Source organism: Adiantum capillus-veneris, chromosome 6 (genome assembly GCF_014529385.1).
Source record: "Adiantum capillus-veneris isolate H3 chromosome 6, ASM1452938v2, whole genome shotgun sequence".
NCBI classification, from domain to species: domain Eukaryota; kingdom Viridiplantae; phylum Streptophyta; class Polypodiopsida; order Polypodiales; family Pteridaceae; genus Adiantum; species Adiantum capillus-veneris.
This window is the reverse complement of record NC_140936.1, coordinates 2,759,206-2,782,105: the sequence shown is the minus strand read 5'-3', so window position 1 is coordinate 2,782,105 and position 22,900 is coordinate 2,759,206. Positions and strand designations below refer to the sequence as shown.

The 22,900-nt window shown below is 48.7% G+C and overlaps 1 protein-coding gene across 4 annotated transcripts in view; it reads right to left on the bottom strand.

Moving 5' to 3' along the window:
• Window positions 1–22,900, bottom strand: part of LOC147455067 (uncharacterized) — a 38,827-nt gene that overhangs the window by 11,553 nt on the left and 4,374 nt on the right. For all 4 annotated transcript variants that reach the window (XM_086513909.1, XM_086513906.1, XM_086513910.1 and 1 more), the window contains one exon: window positions 15,413–15,531. In XM_086513909.1, coding sequence (XP_086370035.1) covers window positions 15,413–15,531 — 119 coding nt within the window. The remainder of the gene's footprint in view (window positions 1–15,412; window positions 15,532–22,900) is intronic.

Genomic DNA, 22,900 nt, shown 5'->3' with positions numbered 1-22,900 from the left:
CACCCTGAACCTGCAAAGTGATCCACTGAGCCCTGCCTAGCACAATAATCCCTCTGCCCACAATGGCCTAATGCAATGAGTCCGCAATAGTCATACATACCCCACCTTGGATGCCTCCAGGTCCAAAAGCAGCTGACCAAAAGGTATCATAACATCCACGCAAAATCTGACCACATCGCCGAATGCGGCTCGCAGACAAATGGTGCTCCTGAAGCATAAGGAGATCAATCTCTCCTCCCACAAGGCAACGCTGAAGCTCCTGACGCAATCAGCCCCGCTGTCGCTGAAACTGGGGCCCACCTAATCCCTGCACGTTCCACGAGACGATCCTCATGGGGAGCGAGAGAGAACAGATGTTGCCGCAGCAGCAAGACGAATATCTTCGAGGCAGGCTTGGATGGGGAGTAATCCGCATCCGAGCGTCCTCTAGATAGGCGAGCCTGTAGTGAGTGTCTGGCCCAAGCCCAAGCAGAGCGAGCCGTGCGTAGAGCAACCTCCTCTGTCCAGGAGTCCTCATGTATGTATACATAGCAAGGCAAACACTGCGTATCAGCAAAAAAGTACACCACAATGTGCCTACATCCTGCTGAGTCTGGGGGTGTCACCGCAAACTTGGCCAGTGGCCACAAAGTCTGTAGCAAATCTGTAACTCCAAGTTCTCCCATGTGATGAGAGAACTCGAGAACCTGTGTATGCAACCATCCCACCACTGAGTCGAGGGACCACTCTGTCTCGGTCCTACCACAGAGGGGAAAGGAGAAACCAACTGCTGAGTCCCAAGGCCTCTGTCCCCCTAGCGGCGAGGAACAGAGCGTGGACCCTGAAGCAGGCTCCTTCGTGGTCTGCTGCGGAATCGCCGAGAAAGCGAGTGAATCCGTAATCGAAGAAGTCCCAGCGACATCGGAGGTCAATGCTCGTCAGACCACGAGAATAGCTGCAAGGGAAGATGTCTGAATCTGCAGAGGGGGGCGCAAGAAGGGCTGACCCTCTCTCGCTAGGCGACTCGTGGCAAAAGCGTTGCCAAGAGATCTCCTAGCCGCCGGCGAGGGACCAATCTCCTGAGTCGACTGTGGTACTGAAGCAGGAGGAGGGGAGAAGGAGCTGGGGGGGGGGGGGGGGGGGGGGGGGGGGGGGGGGGGGGGGGGGGGGGGGGGGGGGGGGGGGGGGGGGACAGAGGAGAAGAGAAGCGGGGAGGGGCGATAGAGACAGGGGGGCGAGGTGGGGAGTGGGCGGGAGCAGAGGGCGGGGGAGGGGATGAGGAGGAAGAGGGGAAATCTGAAGGTGGGGGGCTGGCGAGGGTGAAGCGGAAGTGGAGGCTGGCGTAGGGGGCTCCTCCTGCTCAAGAGGACCAAAGCGGTTCCCCGTGGGAACCCACTGCTGCTGAGTAGGCACCTGAGTGTCAGGCTGTCGCTGTGGCCCCTGGCATCGACGGCCACGGGCCTGCTGCCACCCCTCCTCCGCTAGAGCCCCAGGCTCGGAGGGTGGCTCAGAATCTATGCGCTGTCGCTGGCTAAGGCTGCGGCCCAGCCTTGGCAGGCTGGGGCTGAGGCTGAGGTGCAGGTCGTGGCCTCCTCCGTGGACAGGCCTTCGCTAGGTGGCCCATCTGTCTGCAAATGAAGCACTGGTTAGGGAGACCCGAGTACTCCACACTCTGTCTGAACCAACCCCCACTCACACGAGGCAAAAGGATGACCTTCGGGAGCGTGTGGGTATCTCTAACCAAAACTCGAACTGAAGGGATGCCGGCCGCCTTGGCAGCTACTGATGCTACCGTACGAGGTGTCTCTAGAACAGTCCCGATGGCGGAGCCAATCCTGGAGAGAAGTGGAAGGTACTCCCTCCGTAAACCCGGAAAGCAGACTGAGATGGGGATGTCTGCCTCGTCTACTAGCACATCCGAAGTCGGGTCAAAACCATGTCGCCACTGTCGAAAGTGGGCACGTGATGCTCAAATAGCCAGTGGACTCATAGCTATGCCCTTGGAGGCCATCTCGGAAGTCTCGAACTCGATCTGGTAGTACCCCCGCCCGAGGATCTGGACATCCAAAATCTTGCCCACCTCTGCGAGAAGGCGGGCCTGGAGAAGGTCTCGCAACTCTCCTCTGCTAGGACGGGTGCCGAGAACCTTGCAGATGACAGAAGTCGCCTGCAAGCGCTCTACCTCTGCGGCAAGGCTCGCTTGCTCTGTCGGCGAAAGAACAAGTCGAATGGTGGGCTCAGCGGGGTCGGGCGAGGGGGCTTCAAGCGAGTCCCTCTGTGGCGGAGCTGGAGCCTCCATCTATATCTACTGCTGAGTCGAAGAAGCGGACGGAGAAGAACAATATGCAACCGAGTACGCCAAACACTTGTCCGAAGAAAAAGTGTTGCAAAGCCAGGCGCAGAAAACCCTTCAGGGATAATGCGGACAGGGGGGGGGGGAGGGAAGGAAAAAGAGGCGAGCACGGGTACAGAAGGCTGCGAGGGGGGGGGGGGAGAAAACAGCCAAGGAATGGGGGGGGCAGCGGGCGGGCTAGGGGGGAGGGCGACAGGCAGTAGGTGGCGGGCTGGGCTGGGTGGGGAAACAGCGCGAAGGCGAGAGGGGGCAGGGGATGCAGCGCGAGGGCGAGGGGGGGAGCAGCGCTGGGGGGGGGGGGGCTGGGGGCACCGCGAGGGCGAGAGAGAGAACGGGGGTGAGGGGTAGCGATGGCGCAAGGGGGGGAGCGTGCAGCAGCAGCGAGCATAGCAGTATTTGAGATCAACCTAGCGTTTTCAGCCTACAGCCACCAGATCCATCAGCATCCCAACAGATACTCAAGTGTTAGTATTTTAAGCCATCAAGCACTAGTTCCTCTAGTGTTTTTGGAGTATCTCAGCACCTTGCAGATTTCAGCCATAAACAACGTCAGCGATTTCCCATAGCCTCGCCAGAAGTTGCAGATCCAAGTCAGCACCACTAGTGTCTTCTGTACCGTGGAGTCCACGCACCCGCTACATCATCCCATCAGCATTTGAGCATCTAGATCCATTGTATTAGCATTTGTGCAATCGAAAGACTCTAGCAATAGAGTTTTTTTTTTTTTTGGGGGGGGGGGGGGGGGGGGGGGGGCGCGCCCTGGGACCCTATCTATTGCTAAGTCTTCTTTCTCTCTATCACTCACAATATCATTCTCTTCTCTCTCTCTTTGTGTATTGCACATCTCTCTCATTAAAGTAAAAGGAACCTTGTGTACGTACTGAGCACTCATCCTGAGCTATAACAATCAATCAGTTCCGCTCCACCTAACAGTGTCATAACGTGCAAAGAGCAAAGTCTCATTTGAATACTACTGAACCAACAAATCTCGTGATCCATCCAAATGGTATGGCAAGACCTCCCAACTAAAGTGTCCTGCCTCGCAAGAAGAGTGGCATGGCCTCAGCAAAGAACAGAAACAAGTAAGCTGACAAGGAGGGCTGACAAGGGGCATCCCTCCCGAACATAGCAACACAGATGAAATCTCCGTCCAATGTGACCTCTAATTGTGATAGAACTGGAAGCCGTACAATGTGACACAAGTCCTCCTCAAATCCATTGCAAGGGGATGCTCATCCTTTGCATAGTGCCTCCAGGAAACCCCAATGAGTTCTTTCATAAACCTTCTCAAAATCAAGAAGCATGATAGCTATTGGCTGTCAATCATACACAAAACCTGTCTATGAAGTATGAATGAGATCAAGTAGAAACAGCCTCAAACACATACTAATCATGCCCTAATATCTCATACACAGAAGACATTCGAGTGATCTGCCCCCCCCCCCCCCCCCCCCCCCCCCCCCCCCCTCTCTCTCTCTCTCTCTCTCTCTCTCTCTCTCTCTCTCTGGTAGTCGGATATGGTGAAAATCAGGTCGCTAATTCAAATTAATGAGTCTTGCTACAATTGAATTCCCTCTCTCTCTCTCTCTCTCTCTCTCTCTCTCTCTCTCTCTCTCTCTCTCTCTCTCTCTCTGCGCGTGGCTCCCTCCTGCGCGCTGCCTCCTCTGCGCGCTGCCCCACCCCTGCACGCTACCCCTGTGGGCTGCTCCCTCCTGCGCGCTGCGCCTCTCTCTCTCCTGCGCGCTGCCTCCCCTGCGCGCTGCTCCCTGCGCGTGGCTCCCTCCTGCGCGCTGCCTCCTCTGCGCGCTGCCCCACCCCTGCACGCTACCCCTGTGGGCTGCTCCCTCCTGCGCGCTGCGCTGCTCCCTGCACGTCAAGTGAAAACACACACCCCATCCCCATCCCCTGCCCGCTGCCCCCTGCATACACACAAGCTGAGTGTTCTCTTCCCCTCTTCTTCACAATATGAAGAGAGGGTAGCTACGAAACCAACCATGTCTTCCCCCATCATCAAGACGCCGACACCGACAAAGAAGACAACGTCCTTCATGCTCACGAATAAGAGGCTTGCACAATTGGAGAAGGACATGAAGGAATGGCGGATGGAGAGAGAAATATGGAAGGAGGAGAAAGCCAACTTCATCAAGCTATGGAACGAAGAGAAGGAGGACATGAGAGCGGAAATCCAAAATCTCAAAGAGGAGAAGGAGAGAAGGGAACGGGAGAACGAGAAGGAGAGGGAGAGATGGAGGAAAGAGCAAGAAGAGATGAAGGCACAAATCGATCTCCTTCATGCTTCCCTCACATCCCTCACCCCCGAGGAAGGAGAGATTAAAGGGGAGGCTAAGGAAGCCCTCAAGGAGGAGATCACCAAAGCCCTCACCGCAAGCATTGAGGACAAATTAGAGGCCACCAAAGAAGGATGGGTCGAAGTAGTCAAAAAGAACATCAAGAAGGTAGCAAGAGAGGAAGCCCAAAAAGATGAAGTACTCATCGTACACACAACCATCGAAGAGGAGAAGATGCGACAAGCTCGCCGTCTCAATGTGCGAGTGACCGGCATCAAAGAAGAAGAAGGGTCTACACCCGAAAGCGATGGGAAAGCTTTATGCAAGAAAGTGGGATACAAGGAAGAAGAGATCCCTTTCTCCAAAGTTTGGAGAGCCGGCAAAGATCCAAAGAAAAAGCTCTCATCCTCCAATTCGCCTCCGAGGAGTCTCGAACTTCCTTCCTCCGAAAGAGGGTCATCTTGAGAGGGATCGACGGCCCACCGATTTATCTAGATGATGACCTCACAAAGATGCAACAAGATCACCGTCGCGCGTGCATGCCTCGAGTCCACCAAGCCCGCAAGAAGGGAAGAAGGCAGTATATCGGGATGGTAGGGTTATCATTGATGGCAAGACCATCGCATAGGGACTCGCGGCCTGTGGGACACACGAGGAGATTCATGTCACGGTTTGGAATTGCAATGGAGACTTATGGACACACCCAGAGAGACTTGAGGAGGTGATGAGAGGTCGAGACATCATTCTACTTACAGAGACACACGAGAGCCCGGAGAGAGGGTTACCACGGATACATGGATTTCAGTGGGAGTCTCTACATCGAGGATGTATGCGCCAGCACACCACTCGCGGCTCAGGAGGAGTGGCCATACTCTTTAGACAGGGGCTTCACAGCAGACTACAGATTGTTGCCCGGGACCCACAGGCCCGCTACATGTGGATTCGCCTCGAGCTCTCACGAGACAGGATCGTCTACATTGCCCTTTGCTATTTTGCTCCCACAGGCTCCAGATTCGCCCCTATTGAGCAGGAGTCACCATACGCATGCCTCACGGAGGAGATTATGGAGTACTCCACACTGGGTGAAGTCTTCCTTATGGGAGACTTCAATGCTCGTACACGCAGTGAGCAGTGTGAGACATATGACCATGAGGACCCAGAGACACTACACACTCTAGATGAGGAGGCTACTATGAGAGACACAGCAGACAGAGCTCCAGTCACAGCTTATGGACGACATCTACTTCGACTTGGCTCCCAGCACCGTCTCGTTATTTATAACGGGATGGTCCAGTGGCCCACCTCAGGGGGCCTGACTTGTATGCCACATGGAGTTGCAGAAGGAGGGGGGAGTACAGTCGACTATATTCTGGGACCCAGGGAGGCTACACACCTTATCACATCCTTCACCATTCCACCCATACCCATCGGAGCCGACCACACATACCTCTCTTTCTCTATCACCGGAGATACCATCACACACAGCTCCACAACACGCACTCCACACACCACCATCCATTTCACACATGAGTTAGCCTCTATTTACTCGGCCAAGGTCGAACATGGCCTATGTCTCCTCCACCCATCCACACCACTCTCAGTTCTCACATCACATATCTCTTCCGTTCTCCACACTTCAGCTATTAGCTCTTTTCCACACACCACTCACACAGGACGCACTCCCCCCCCCGGGGCTATGCCTCAGAACCGCTGGTATGATGATGAGTGCAGAGAGCTATACCGACGCCTCCATGCACGGCGAGCCTTAGGAGAGATCACAGAGAGAGAGGCCAGACGGCATATGAAGACGCTGACACGCCAAAAGCGGCGAGCATTCGAAGAGGCACAGGAACTTGAGCTATACCGCCTATTCATGAGCATGGATAGCGCGACGGCATGGCGCACCCTGCGCGAGCCACGTCCGACTACAGCTATTGAGGATCCACAGAGATGGCATGATTATGCAGAGCGACTTTATGAAGTGCCAGGGCAGCCTCCTATTCCACAACCACACGAGCCTCGCCCCACGTGCTCCTCCTTCTTTACAGCAGAGATGGTAGAGAGGGCCATACACCGCATGCAGCACAGACGATCAGCTGACCATACTGGATTACAGAGTGAGCACATCATTTATGCGGCCTCCACTATAGCCCCGTTGATTGCACATGTCTTCAACCGGGCTATAGGGGAGGGCTTCCCAGAGGAGTGGACACAGCACACCATAGTGCCTATCCACAAATCTTGCGACACCCTGGACCCAGGGAACTACAGGACTATCATGATTGGCCACACGATGGCCAAGCTATATGGAGCAGTACTTGAGGCACAGCTCAGCTGCTACGCAGAGATCGAGGGTTTACGAGCTCCAGGCCAAGCAGGTTTCAGACGAGCTTTCTCCACCATTGACCACATCTTCGTTCTGCGCTGCCTCATTGATGGGGCAAAGGCGCGGAAGAAGAGGCTTTACTGCTGCTTTGTGGACTTCCGCAAGGCCTTTGACACAGTCCCACGCGAGAGACTCTTCCAGCGCCTTCACAGCATTGGGGTACCAACAGAGATGATTTGGGCCATATATGCTCTATATGAGAGGGTGACGGGTCGGGTTCGTTGCCCAGGCGGTTTTTCAGAGACCATTGCTAGCACCATTGGTGTTAAGCAAGGATGCCCACTCTCCCCGACACTCTTTGGGCTATACATCGACGAGATCTCCGACTACATACTGCGAGCAGGGGGAGAGGGGAGCGACTTGGCAGGTACTCCGGTCCACATCATGTTATATGCTGATGATATTGTGTTGATTTCAGAGTCACCCGAGGGCTTGCAACGCCATCTTGAGGCCTTGGACGAATTCAGCACACACAGGGGGTTGACTGTGAACCTTGGCAAAACCAAGGTTATGATCTTTCACACATCCAGTGCAGTGAGGAGCGCCGCCACCTTCACAGCAGCAGGAGGACAGGTTGATGTAGTCACCTCCTATGTCTACCTTGGCATCACATTCACCAGCCTACCAGGACCCTTCACTATGAGGCAGGCTGCTGTTGACAGGCTCACCCGAGGATATGCAGCTCTGGCCATGCTAGAGCGGAGGTGCCACCAGGCACACTTTCAGGAGCCCCGCACGAAGGGGTGGCTTTTCGACACCTTAGTCACCCCGGCCTTGATGTACTCGGCGGCAGTATGGGCACCAGGATTGACAGCTGACCAGTGGACACAACTTGAGAGACCACAGGTATATATGATCTCACGCTTGCTCCGCAGCAAGAAGACAGTGCCACACGACATTATTAGAGCCGAGCTCGCCACACCACCTATGGTTGTAGAGGCACTATTCCAGACAGTTTGCTTCATCCAGAGGATGAGAGAGCTACCTCCTGACAGACTTACCCGTAGAGCATTTGAGGCAGCTATACAGCTCTCAGAGAGTGGACATGAGAGAGCATGGTACTCACAGGTCAGAGCATGGTTTGAGGGACACGGTCTTGACATGGAGAGCCTACCACCATTCCAGTACGACCCCCACTCACCATATGTTCACCTCTCTCACAGTGAGAGGAACTTGGTATTGAGACAGGATCTGTGGCAGCTACACACTAGGAGAGTCTGGGAGGCACCTAGCTTGGGGACAAGGATGTCAGATTACAGAGACCAGTTTCTCACCATATTGTCTGGGGGGTTCATACAGAGACCACGCTACATGGACACATATATGCCACATAGCTCACGGGTGGCGATTGGTCAGCTGAGAGTGGCTTCACACAGGTTAGAGATTGAGATCGGGAGACATACTGGTGTTCCGAGGGGGGAGCGAATCTGCAGAGCCTGCACAGAGGAGGTGGAGAGTGAGGAGCACTTTGTATGTAGATGCAGAGCATACACTGAGATCAGAGGCAGGTATGAGGCCCTATTTAGAGGACAGCCCACTCTCCGAGAGATCATGGAATCTCGAGATCAGAGACAGCTCGGACGTTTCTTACTAGAGATACAGAGCCATCGGGACACACTACTACAGCCACACACAGCTACACAGACAGAGGGGAGACAGTCGCAGCTCACAGACTTCTTTCAGAGGATTTCCGCCCCCCCCTCACCAGACACTCAGAGGGGAGTGACACTCCCACAGGCGGAGGTGAACCGAGCTAGACGACGACCACGAGTCACAGGCTACAGGGGCGCGAGCTCCCACCACCGACAGATCGAGGAGATCCGAGCCCGGGAGCGCCGTGCCACTGAGGAGCGAGTGGCTCAGATGAGGGCTGACCCGACAGCTTTCATCCGGGTAGCCTTGGCACCAGACCCACCCATGTACCACATCTTACACCCCCCCATTAGTACAGGATGGAGCCAGATAGCTTGATGCATTCTCATGATTGTACTACCTTGAGCATACAGACATGCATATACCCCTAGAGATAGAGCTCCATCCCTCCTCAGATACTCCACTACCTACTTTCAGCTGAGTTTTGTATCAATTTTGTTTCATTTGTCTTTCCGATAGACGGATGACATACACACAATGTACATTTGATTTGTCTCATAGGCCGATTTCGGCCTGACATAGACGTTAAAAATCTTTCTTTCTTTCTTTCTTTCTTTCTCTCTCTCTCAGGCTCGTCGTGGGCAGCGCCCAGCCTCTGCTGCACGCCTACTCTCCTCTCTCTCTCTCTCTCTCAGGCTCGCCGAGGGCAGCCTCTCCCCAGCCTCTGCAGTAGCAGCAGCACTCCTCGTCAGCACCTACAACAGCCCCTCCCGTCAGTACCTGCAGCTCCTCCCGTCGCCCTCTTTTCTTTTGCTCAGCAGGACAGCAGTCGAAACCTAACTGGCTGCCCTAAGGGGGGAGAGGGGACCCTCTTAGGAAGCCCTCCATGAAAGCTTTCCCTCCCTCCTGATAGAATTCGAAGGAGAAGATGGAGAAAAAGAAAACCTTTGCCGCAGCTCTGACACACTCGGTATCATCAGCTAAGCCGTCGGCATGGGAGTCCTACCTCTCTCTGTTCCCGCCATCCTCCCCTTGGGTGAGGGCTTGGGTGAGGGTCAACCCTAAGGGGGCCGCAGAGCCTTGCCCCACTCTCCCATCTCCATGACAACCTCCCCATCTCCTCATCGCTACCTGCCCATCACTCCACGACCTGTGACATGTTGCTGGACCTGTGAGTTCTGCCACCTACAACATGCAGCTTGACCTGAGCCCCAATTAACTGGCTTCAAGCTTTAAGTCAAGCACAACTCCTCAAGGGCACCAAAGTCAGGATGAGTGAGGCCTTAATCCCCGCCCAACTCAAAGTCAAAAAGCAAGAGCTTCAAAAGGGACGAGAAGCACGAGCCGTAGTCAAATGGGCCATCTACTGAGGTGGCAAGGTTGTCATACCCAACTGGAAAGGAATGGCCGAGAGGACAAGAGAAACTGAACCTTGAAGATCGATGATGAGGCCCAAGGGGTTAGGATTTTAAAAACCTAACCCCCTGCAACTTAAAGAACTTATGTAGCACCAGCCAAGGGGCCTAGACTAAAAATATCAAAAGCTTAACGGCTGAACCTGATTTCCGTAAAACGCGCTGACAGTTGACGTGACATAAGTGTATGAATTGCTGAAGTGGCAAGGCTGTATGGATTTTTGTGGTTTGCGTTGTAGTGCTGACATGGCATGCTATTCGGATTTCCGTGAATTGCACTAGCAGCTTTTTGGCAGTTTTCAACGTGGCTTTTGGTAGCACGTGCTTTTGGGTAAAAGTGCTTTTGAATCTCATGCTTTTGGGGCTCTGCTTCTGGGTATCACTTGAGTCTTGTACGTTTATAAGTTCCCTTGGGGCCACTCTTCCAAAGAGCATCTGGATGCAGAGTCTCGAAGAGAGTTGGACACTAGGGGAGTTTAACTTTGCGAGCAAAGAAATACCAAAAGGGGTGCCAATCTTTGCGGCCAGTACGTCTTGCCTAGGAACTCCCTCTCTCTCTCTCTCTCTCTCTCTCTCTCTCTCATACACACATCAAGTTCATTGAATTTGAAGTTTTTGTTCGTGTGTTGCTATTGATTTCGCGCTTGAAGTGTTCAATCTTGTAACCAAGGCTATCATCGAGGAGTTCTGGACTCCAAAAACCCCCTACCCACCTTTCTTCCCCTCCTAAATGACATATGTCACAATTTTGTTCTATAGACATGCCCTCATTTAACAAGAGTCCCATCCTGTATGTACTTCTTGTCCCGTCATGTATGTTGGTCCAATAGGTCACATTTGACCTCCAAGGAGTCGAGGACGATAATGAAATCTCTCTCTCTCTCTCTCTCTCTCTCTCTCTCTCTCTCTCTCTCTCTCTCTCTCTCTCTCTCTCTCTGTGCGCGCTGTGGCAACCACTAATGTCACAAGACGGACACCACGTGCCAACAGAAAAGAACAGACTGAACAGACTTTTAGCACTTCAATAACAACTGAACTAAGAGAGAGAGAGAGAGACACACACAGAGAGAGAGAGAGAGACGACACGTGACAAAGTGGCGGAATTCCCCCCCAGAGAGTATTGGCCCCAAACCTTGGCGCCCCTTTCGATATTTCTTTATATTGCATCAACACAATACAAGCACCTTCTCCAGGAAGCATGCCAGAGAATGAGCCCTAACCTCATATTTAAAGGCCCTAGGCCCCAAAAGCAGTTTACAGTAAAAAGCCTTCAAACTCAAAAGCATTTGGTCCAAAAGCAAAGCCAAAAAGCTGCCAACGCAATTTATGGAAATCCGTACAGCCTGCCACGTCATCAGCCAGTGCAAAACAGGAAACCCATAAAGCATGCTACGTCATCATGCCAGTGCAATTTTTGAAAATTTGCCACGTCATCAGTTTTGGCGTGTGTGCGGGTCATGCTTTATTTTAAGCCTTTATGTCACTTGGGGGCCCATCGGACGAGGTCCCCATATGTTGGTAGGACTTCTTCTGTTACTCCTTCTTAGGGTTTAGGCCCCTCAACCAGCATCTGCAAGTTGGCTCCATTCTTTAGGCTTTGACACGTCAGCAATTTGTTACATCTCCCTTCTTGAAAGAGAGTAATTGTCCGCGATTACAGCATATCTGCAAAACAACTCAAGTTAGCTTAAAAATTTCTGAAGGTCATTACTAGGGACATTCCGAGAGACAATCAGTTTGCTCTTTTTATTAAGGAGTTAGCTTCTCCTTTCTACTCTTTTGATCAAGGAGTTAGCTTCTCCTTTCGTCCAGATCGGAACTCTTGATATTCTGGCGTAGTAAAATTAGCCATCACACCCAAACCGTACCGATCTTCCACAAGTGTCTTGATGCACTAAAATTACATACCCAAGCAATCTCATCCAATTAGGAATATTCAGTGGTTGGCACATCACAATGCAACACAAATGCTCACATATGCATGTTACAAGACATAGAAACATAAAGCTGCCGATGAACACTTCCCCCGCAAATAATCATCCAAGTCCGGGCCATGAGCTGTTCAACGACTCCCTCATCACTCCTCCCGCAAATAACCTAAAAAGGCCCGGGCCATGAGATATAGAGGCCTTTTACAACCAAACGCCCCCTAGATCGTAGCATGCGTCGTTTGGAGGTGCTGAGAGTAACCACTACTCAGACTTCTAAGTACTCCTCCCGCATAATCATCCAGGTCCGGGCCGGAATTTACAACAACAATACTCCCCCCGTAAATAACCACAAAGGTCCGGGCCATGAGTAGAACACCACTTTTCAATCATTCAATACTCCCCCGCAAATAACCACAAGGGTCCGCGCCATGAGTAAAAAAAAAACAACACTTTTCAATCATTCAATAATCCCCCCGCAAATAACGACAAGGGTCCGAGCCATGAGTATGAACAAGCATTCTCAAACATAATTTCTCACTACTCCACCCGGGAGTAAAATCACCAATCATTGAAACCAGTATTAAAACCAGAATCAAACAATTCAAATCGGCACCAAGACAGGTTTAAAACAGAAAGCATCCATTTCAAACAAATTCAAAACAGGATCACCAAACAAGTTCTCAAACAGATCTGAAACTTAAAAAGCAATCTCGACATCAATCGAGCTCGAAAAGTCGACTAACTTCCCATCTTGAAACCTACACCAAAAATTAGGGTTAGGTTCCTTCCATGAGGTCGTAGCCGAGCACAGCATGGTCCATCAGCTCTTGGACAGACAGTGTTTCTTTGGAAGCGATGGTAGTCCCAAGATAGCAAACGTACCGAACCTCCAAGGTCATCTGCTCATGAAGAGGCATCTACTGAGAGATGTCGAGAAATTCAAGCATTTCAGGATACCCCACTCTGCCAGAAGTTGCACTCCCAAGGAAGATGTCAAAAACCATACAACTTCGGGCAAAATTTTTCTTGAAAGCTTGCCAAGTACTTGGAGTATGCTGCTTGGACGTTGTAGACATCAACATCTGCATGGCATTGCTTCTGAGAAAAAAAACAGTGCCTTGAAACAAATCTAGATCCTTCTCTTGTAAGTGATCTTTATGGCTTATGCCCTGTAAGACATGAGTGATGAAGACGGGAGCGCGTCGACGCGCAATGAAGTAAGGGTTGGAGTGGCTGATAAGTCCGGGTTGGAGGCCGAAGATACCTCAAATAAATTCCAAAAGTCTGCTCTTTTGTGGGAACGGTATGCTTTCAGAAAAGCACACGCCTAATGACCACGTGCCAATAGAAAAGAACAACAACTTTTAGCACTTCAATAACAACTGAACTGAGAGAGAGAGAGAGAGAGAGAGAGACAACACGTGACACAAAGTGGCGGAATTCCATCCCAGAGAGCAAACCTTGGCGCCCCTTTCGATATTTCTTTATATTGCATCAACACAATACAAGCCGGTACTCCAGACTCTACGCCTTCTCCAGGAAGCATGCCAGAGAATGAGCCCTAACCTCATATTTGAAGGCCCTAGGCCCCAAAGCACTTTATAGTAAAAAGCCTTCAAACTCAAAAGCATTTGGTCCAAAAGCAAAGCCAAAAAGCTGTCAACGCAATTTACGAGAATCCGTACAGCCTGCCACGTCATCAGCCAATGCAAAACGCGGAAATCCATACAGCTTGCCACGTCATCATGCCAGTGTAATTTTTGAAAATTTGCCACGTCATCAGTTTTGGCGTGTGTGCGGGTCATGCTTTATTTTAATCCTTTATGTCACTTGGGGCCCCATCGGACGGGGTCCCCATAAGTTGTTAGGACTTCTTCTGTTACTCCTCCTCCTTAGGGTTTAGGCCCCTCGGCCAGCATCTACAAGTTGGCTCCATTCTTTAGGCTTTGACACGTCAGCAGTTTGTTACAACTAACCTTAGTTGTTGGTTTCTTTCCGTTGATTTTTCTTTAATTTTTGGGACTCCCTTTTTGAGGTCACAAATGGCCGAACATGGATTGGCCAGTGTGTAATGGCCAATGCCCAAGAGTTTCAGCCGCAGTCACGAAGGGGAGGTCACCACGAGATAGTTGGCCAGATGACACTCAAATCCGAGCAGTAAATGGGTGTCTAGGCTCTGTTCATAGTCATTTAGGCCCCTTGCTACGCTTCAGAAGTCGGTGGGTACTAGGAAATTAACTCAAAAGAGGGCTCCAAGTGAAATTGCCACACCAGCATGAAGGAGGGACACCCAATTTGAGAGTAGAGGCTGAATTTTGCTTCAATAAGTGAGCACAAGCATGTGTGAGTAGTTGGTGCAGGTGAACACACCTTTAATGGAAAGCTTGCCTTCTCCCTTGTTTTATGTAGCGCGATGATTCCGCTCTCGCACACCTCTCTCCCCCTTTGAATACAGAATCGTAATGCCCAGCTCAAGGGCTTTCCATCTATACGTACAATTGTGTGGGTTCATGCGCGTATGCTGAGGCAAGAGCCTCTTGTCCAGGTTCTGTAGTAGCTAATTGTTAATCCCCCGTAGGTACAGGTGAATTCGGAGAGATTTCACACGAGAAATCTTGTCCGATTCAAAGGGCAAGTAGCCCTACAAGTGCGGGAGTACGAGGACTTGCTACTTATGCGACCGACATGCGAAACGGGGCCCGAAACAGTGACTTACAGCCTGCTGTGTATTTTTTGCAAGTTTAGGGTTTTGACTCTAATGATCCCTAATACCCCTAGGAGCTTTGGGGAAGCAATGGGATCGCTGTACAGGTGATTTGGTGCATTTTCAGGGCAAAAAGCAGAGAATTCAGCGTGCTGTAGATTCTCGCCAAGCTTGGGAAGTGCTTATATGCGCCGGGGAAGTCACCTTTTGCATGGGGATTTTATATGTGAAGCCTCCTACTGCAGTTATGCTGCTGAAACCAGGCTAGAGTAGGCCATTTTCAGCCCGGTAAAAGCGGGACAGCTCGTAAGAACTGGCAGGTTTTATCTCATTAATAAGAATAAAGAAATACTGAAAGGGGCGCCAGTCTTTCGGGCCTACAGGGTGTCACTGTCTACTTGGTAGCACTCTAGCTGCCAAGCTGTGATTTGTTTGAAGTGTTAATTCCTGTTACAGGTTTATTTGCGAAGTTTCTCTGTGTCGTAAAGTTCAAGTAGAGTTTTTCAACTAAAGAATCAGGTGAAAGCTGAAGTCTACCACCCTACAGGCCGGTTTCACTCTCTCTCTCTAGGTGACGAGAGGTATATACCTCACCAAAACAAGCTGTAAGACTCCTAGGAGATAAATTAGTTTCTTGCCACGACAATATTTTCACATTTGATACCATTCACCCTCTATTGCATTTCTAGAGGGATAAATTCAATAGCTAGCATACAACAACAAAACTCTCACTCCGGATGCAAACAAATGTAACACAATATACCTTTCTCTTTCAATGTGCCTGACCTCTTCAAAGACCTCCATTTCTCCTTAATACTGCTCCGTTGACGATTTAAGACTGAAGTAAATTCTCTCCATTTATGCCCACGTTCACTCTGCAACCTTTGTAGGACATAACTTTTAGAAATAGACTTGCCCTCGTAATAAGTTTCATTTTTTATACAAGAGTTGAAACGATTGAAAACATTAAAAGACACTATTTTTTTTGTACCACCTTAATACATGATATAGACAAAAAAAAATGGATTCTCTCGCCTATAGAACACATAATACCAACAAAGATACATCTAGGCACATAATAGAGAATTACATCCAAAAGCAACGCATTATGAAACATGTTGAAATTCCAATCAACTGCGATAGACAATTCTTGCTACCTAGCCTTTTTGTCCCTATGTGTGTGTGCAACAATAAAAGAAAATTGTGCGCGTGCACCCGCACGCAAGAGAGAGAGAGAGAGAGAGAGAGAGAGAGAGAGATGATCGACAGTGTGCAGAAAGACTAATTTGTTTGGTTTGCGTGTGTGGAGTTGGTTATTCTGTTTTGGGGGAGTAGGGGGGTGTCAAGTGTCTGTTTAATTCTTTGCTCGCAATGTGTGCTTGGAGCTGAGATTATTTTTCATCTTTCCCTATTTTGTAAGGTTATTTTATTTTAATAAATTTATCGCCAATTGCTACCCGCCATTGTAACTCAGTTTGGTACGATCAGTTCCTTGGAAAATAGAGAAGTGTGTGAGAGATAAAAGGGTTTTGCCTTTCCGTTGATGTATACATTTGGTTGAGATGAATCATAACTCTTTAATCATATCTTCTTCCTACTCTCGTGGTCATTTGGTGTACAGTTGGGACTTTGAATGCAAGACACTCTACCATTACTGTAGAACAAAAGCTCGTACACATTGAATATCAAATTCACCGTCCAAAGAATACAAATGCTCGTTTCGTTTTTGATGCTGTATCACGCAATAGTGACATATACTTCATCCATATACCTAGATGAATCGAGGATAAGCACTCGATCCTATTGCGAATATGAAGATGGACAAGACTGGAGACCCCTATCCTCGAAAGGATGCATCTCTTCACCCTACAACACTCCATCGAATGGATTCACCCTTACAATGAGTGGTCATGTCTCTACAACGACTAGTCACAATTATCGGTCAAAGGATGTAAATTTTGGCCTAAAGTCATGTCTCTTCGTCAACAAACATGCCTCTTGATAGGAGGCCATGTATGTGGTTCAATAAATCAAATCCATACACCAATCCTTCGTAATCCTGAGTCTCAATTTAATCATAAGTATAAAGTTCAAGTCTTAACTCTAGAATTAGTACCACTAATCCTCACAGTGGCCCACAGGTTGAATTTCTTCACCTTTCCTCTAGCCTTTTCATTGCTATCTCCTCACGAAGTGTATGGAAGGAGACACAAATTGTCACGTCCACATCTAACCCTATGTGTACGTGGACAAGCTACTTCATGACTTGGGTTCAGTTCAATTCAGTTAGCCTAGGAAGTGTTCTGACACTTTTGTGAGTCTGTTCGCAAACCGTGCATGTCCAGGCACTTAGAGTAGATGCATATCCTCTCGTTGCACACAGCATGATCATCAGATTTCCATCAGAACCCATCAGGAGCATTTTTGCAATGCATAAACCTATTTTCCCTATTTTTGACATTTTTCACTTATTATTTTTAAGTGACTTTTGTTGGGAAACTGGGTAGGGCAAAATGAGCAAGCATGTATATAAGGAAACCTAGCGCTAGCACTTTCTGGCAGAAGAGACAGTAGGAACCAAGGTTCAACAAGCACCTTCTCAACAAGATCCCCCCGAGCAGTCAACCTTGCGTTTTCAGCCACAAACCCCAGATCTAGCCTAGCGTTTTTGCATGAAGACAACCTGGCGGTTGCAGATCAGCCCCATGACGATGCAACAATAGCAGAACAGCAGAATGCCTAGCGTTTTTGCATCAAGGACCCATCTTAGCCCCTAGCATTTTTGGATCAGCAGTCAACATAGCGTTTTAGTAGATTCTTCGCGACAAGATCAACCCTTGCACCAGCGTTTTCAGTTTTCAGCAGTCACATCCCACATAGCAACCCCCGAACCTCGCAGATCTCACTTCCAGCAGTAGATCCTCGCCACACGGTCAGATCCATTGAAGTTTGCAGTTTCAACCCGGAAAACGCAAATTTCAGCATCTGCGTTTTCAGCGCGTCATCGTCGCATCGTCGCCATCGACATCGTCACCGACATAGAGTTAGAATTCAGCAGATAAAGATTTATAGATTTCAGGCATTAGCATTTTCAAATTTATGCTCGTCTCGTCGTCCTCCTCACCATCGTCGACAAGTCCAAGCATTGTAGAGATTTGTGCAATCAATAGTAGACTGCTCTCGCCATAGAGAATGGGGCCTTTGGAGGAGGGTTTGACAACACTCTAGTGTCGTATTCTTCTCTCTATCTCTCAGTTTCAGCACCTTCATTCACAGTGGTTATTAACTTTGTTTGTGATCACTTGCACTCTCTCATTAAAGGATCGGAAGGCTCTTCTTTCCGTAAGTAAAAGGAACCTTGAGCACAGTTCGGAGCACTCATGTTGAGCAAAGTTCAACATTCACTTCCGCTGAAACCGGCCCGTGGGACGGTAGCCGCTGGCTTTCACCCGAAATTCTTTACTTTGAACACACACATAGAGCACTTTGCAAAGGTAGCCTGCAACGGGGATTAACACTTGAATACACACACGGCACGGAAGCTAGAATGCCCCGAGCAGATGCCGACAACCTGTAGGTCCCAAAATTGGCGCCCCTTTCGGTATTTCTTTATACTTTGAGAGGGTAAATTTACAAAGTAGAGTCTTGGGAATCCTTTGTCTATATCCAACTAGATACCACTTGATTTGGCCAAATTTCGGCAACATAACAACCCCAAAACTTACGCGAAACCAATTCCTTGCTGGAACTCACTTCCACTGGCATAAACCCTCTGATTCCTGCCCAAAAAAAGTAAATTCACCACGCTGTATTTACTGGTTTTTGCCCTGTTTCAGCCCCAAACAGTCCCCTAACTGTCCTCTGCCAGTGGGGCACTATTCCCAATGGTTCTGGCGTCCGTATGGCTGAAAAACAGTCAATTTACAGCGCATACACATCGCTGAAAACGCACCAGGTTATGACCCTCACCGGTGCCTGCTTTGGAGTAGCAATTAGCTACCCCTGTTCTTGCTCAAGGAGGCTCTTGCCTCAGCACAAAATCATCAAACCACACAGTTGTACGTAGTCAAATGAAGAGCCCTCTTGTAGGGCATCACATAATGCACGTAGGGGGGGGAGAGAGCAGTGTGTAGTGTGCACGTCATCACTCCTAGCACCACACTGTACATAGAGAGGAAAGCAAGCACTCCATAGCCCTTAACCTGTGACAGGTTCTCAATGAAGCATCCCCCTAAATAGATGCAAAAAGGGAAAGATTTCCATGGCTGCCAAAACCTGCGTATCGCTGAAAACGCAGAAAAACAGCCCTGTAAACACGCATCTGATGCCTTTCAATGCTGAAAATGAGCTCCTTGGTCCTAGGTAAAGTCATGGGAAGCTCAAAAATGGAGAGAACTGGCTGAAAATCAGAGTTAATAGCCTCCAAAACTGCTCCAAAAAGTCAGTTACGAGTTCTGTTCTCCCAAACTTGGTAAATTGGCCAAAAAGTGTCACTTAGCACTCATACATGCAATTCCCCGCATTGGGCTTCCTGCTTAAAAATCTCTCAACTGGTGCATCAGTTGACTTTGCAGCAGAGTAATAAAATGTTCCCTGGTCATACCGAAGGTAATGACGCAAACACATTTCACGACCCAAAATAGCAGTTCCCTAATTTTTAGGAGATGCTTCCGTTGGGCTCCCACTGGTCATTTGACCATCTATCCTCATTGGGACCGCATCCAAAAGTACAATGTGGCCCAATTATCGGATACTTTCTGTTGGTGATCCCACCTTGACTTTATGCCTTTATTGAGTTCACTTCCTAGTATCCACCAACTTGCTAAGTGCAACGGAGGTACCTACATGATCGTCAACTGAGCCTAGACATCCTTTTACTTTATGAGTTCCAGAGCTGACCAACTTCCGTCTGCGGGTAAAACTACCGTTCACATTGGCCATACAATGTCCGACCATTTGCAACTTCAAAAAGAGGGTCTCAAAAATTAATCAAAAATCATTGGAAAGAAACCAACAACTAAGGTTAGCAGTTGCCACGTCCTCGTGACATCCGCTACACCTTACAGAAGGAGAGAGTGTGTAGAGTATGCAGAGATGAAGTGGAGAGCGAGAAGCATTTTGTTTGTAAATGCAGAGCCTATGCGGATATCAGAGGATGATACGAGCAAAGTTTGTACTTTCATTCATTTAATTCGGTTCAGGCCCCACGCAATGTGGTACCAGTTTTGCTTTTTTTTTTATCTGCCTTTTCTACCACGTCTCTCAGCTGCTTTAGAACTTTCTGGCCTTTCTTCATTCTATTCATTTGGTGCCTTTTTAGGGCACTTCGCGGAGATATGTCCAGTTTCTCCGCATCCAAAGCACTTCCCCTCCTTGATGAAGCAAGCCCGTTCCTGAGGAGTAAGCTTGGGTCATGCATCCTTTCCTTTCTGTTCTCGGTTGCTCTTTCTTTTTCTACTTTCATTTTTCGAAGTTTCTTCGGCTCTTTGCGTCATGTTCTCATCTGTGGGGTACGTCAGATACCAGAGTGAATGGCAAAACCCCGTTTCGCATGACTCATCAACTCCTGAATGGAAGCTGACTTTTTTTCTAAGCAGTGATCTCGGATCTCTGTAGGTAGACCCAAGGTAAACCGCTCAATTTGTTCCTTGAACGAGATCTTCTTAAATGAAGAGGCGGGTAGAAAAGAGCTCCAGAATCGAGAAAAGAACAAACAGAATAGACTTTTAGCACTTCGATAACAACTGAACTCAAAGAGAGAGACGACACGCGACACGGAGTGACGAAATTCCACCCCAGAGAGTATTGGCCCCAAACCTTGGCGCCCCTTTCGGTATTTCTTTATATTGCATCAACACGATACAAGCCGGTACTCCAAACTCTACACCTTCTCCAAGAAGCATGCCAAAGAATGAGCCTTAACCTCATATTTAAAGGCCCTTGACCTAAAAAGCAATTCCAGTGAAAAGCCTTCAAACTTAAAAGCATCTGGTCCAAAAGCAAAAGCCAAAAGGCTGTCAGCGTAAATCACGGAAATTCGTACAGCCTGCCACGTCATCAACCAGCACAAATTTCGAAAATCTGTCTGATGCCCTTAGGGTTAGGGTTAGGGTTAGGGTTTCTGTAGTTTTAGGGTTAGGGTTTCCAAAATTAGGGTTTGCACGTTTTAGTGTTAGGGTTTTTAAAATTAGGGTTTGCAAGTTTTAGGGTTAGGGTTTTCAAAATTAGGGTTTTAGCAGTTAGGATTTCTGGCTAAAATTAGGGTTAGGGTTTTTGCTCTCGGGCAACCACGTCATCACTTTGTGACAGTTTAGGCCCCTCGGCCACATCTACAAGTTGGCTCCATTCTTTAGGCTTTGACACGTCAACACTTTGTTACACCTCACTCTACAAAGCATCTCAACGCAAAGTCTAAGAGCAAAGGACCCTCGAGAGTTATACTTTACTCAAAGATTAATACAAAAAGAAATACCAAAAGAGGCACCAGTCTTTGGAGCCAATCTCTCTTGGCATGGAATTACGTCGGGCCGTGTCGACTCAATTTAACTGTGGTTTGATTGTGTGAAGTGTTTTAAGTGAATCTCTCTCTCGTGTCATGAAAGATTCTAGCTTGGGGTGTCCAAGTTTCTTACACGTGCTGATGTGGCAGACTACATTCTGTAAAACGCGATGACAGTGCTGACGTGGCAGCTCTACCGATTTTCTGTCTTTACGCTGGCTGCTTTTGGGAGGCTAGATAATTTAGGACTTGAATGCTTTTCATGTAAACTGCTTTTAGAGGCCAGGGGCCTTTAAATATGACCCATGGGCTCTCACTCTAGCAGTCTACCCGCGCAAGATGCAGAGCAGAGCCATGGGAGTTATACCTTGTTGAAGCAATATAAAGAAATACCGAAAGAGGTGCCGGCATTTGGCGTGTTGTGCATCTCTTTCAATCCAGTTGTTATTTGAACTGCTTAGATTTATTCAGTCCGTTATTTGAAGTGCTTAAAGTTGTTCAATCTGTACTTTTTCGTTGGCATGTGGTGCACGTTCCATTACAAAAGTGGCAGCTGATAGTCAAAAAATTTCGAAACAACCCTCTTGCCTTTTGGTTTGACCAATGCCCCAGCTACATTTCAGCACATAATGAATGATCTCTTGAGATTGTTTCTAGGCAACTTCGTTATTGTATTTCTCAATGACATCCTGATTTACAGCCGAAGTTTGTCTTGAGTACCTGACGCATATACGCATTGTTCTCGAGGTAATGAGAGCTTAGAAGCTTTATGCTAAGGCCTATAAGTGTGAATTCTTTAAAGAAGAGCTTCTTTATTTGGGTCATATTATGATTCGCGATGGGATTCGCATTGACCCCGAAAAGCTAGATAAAGTGCGAGCTTAGCCCATTGTGAAGAATGTACGCCAAGTAAAGTCCGTTCTAGGCTTTACAGGATTCTTTCACAAATTTATCAATGATTATTCCAAAGTTGCTACTCCACTCACACAACTTTTGAAAAGAGGGATCAAAGGACCGAAGACTTCGGGTCCTCACCGTAAAGGTAATCCACCTGTCGTCTGGAATGAGCATCTCATCAAGAGCTTCAAGACATTAGAGCACTCGGTGACTACTAAGCCAATATTGCATATTGTGGATCCTAGCAAGCCTTTTGTAGTTGAAATGGATGCTAGTGATGATGCGATTGGTGGAGCGCTATATAAGGATGGACATCCTGTTGCATTTGAAAATAAGAAACATTTTGACACTGAAATGCGTTATCCGAACGTATGAAAAAGTGCTTTACGCAGTACTCGACGCCTTGAGGAATGGCTCTACCTTTGTGCATGGACAGACCATCACTCTTTGCGCAATGTTTGTGATCAGAGTGATCTCACGAGCCGCAAGGCCAGATGGATTGAGCTTATGCAAGAGTTTGACTTTGAGATCCATTATAGGAAAGGATCGAGCAATCGAGTTGTTGACGCACTTGACCGGATCTGTAACGGGAACGAGCACCACGTGCCAACGGAAAAGAACAGTCTGAACAACCTTAAGCACTTCAAATAACATTGAACTGAAAAAGATGCACGACACGAGACGGGGAGTGGCGGAGTTACAGCCCAATAGAGCACTAACCCCAAACCTTGGTGTCCCTTACGATATTTCTTTATATTGCTTCAACACGCTCAGCACCTTCACTCGGAGAATGAGCCCATGGCACATATTTAAAGGCCCTTGACCTATGAAAATCAATTACATGAAAAACTTCAA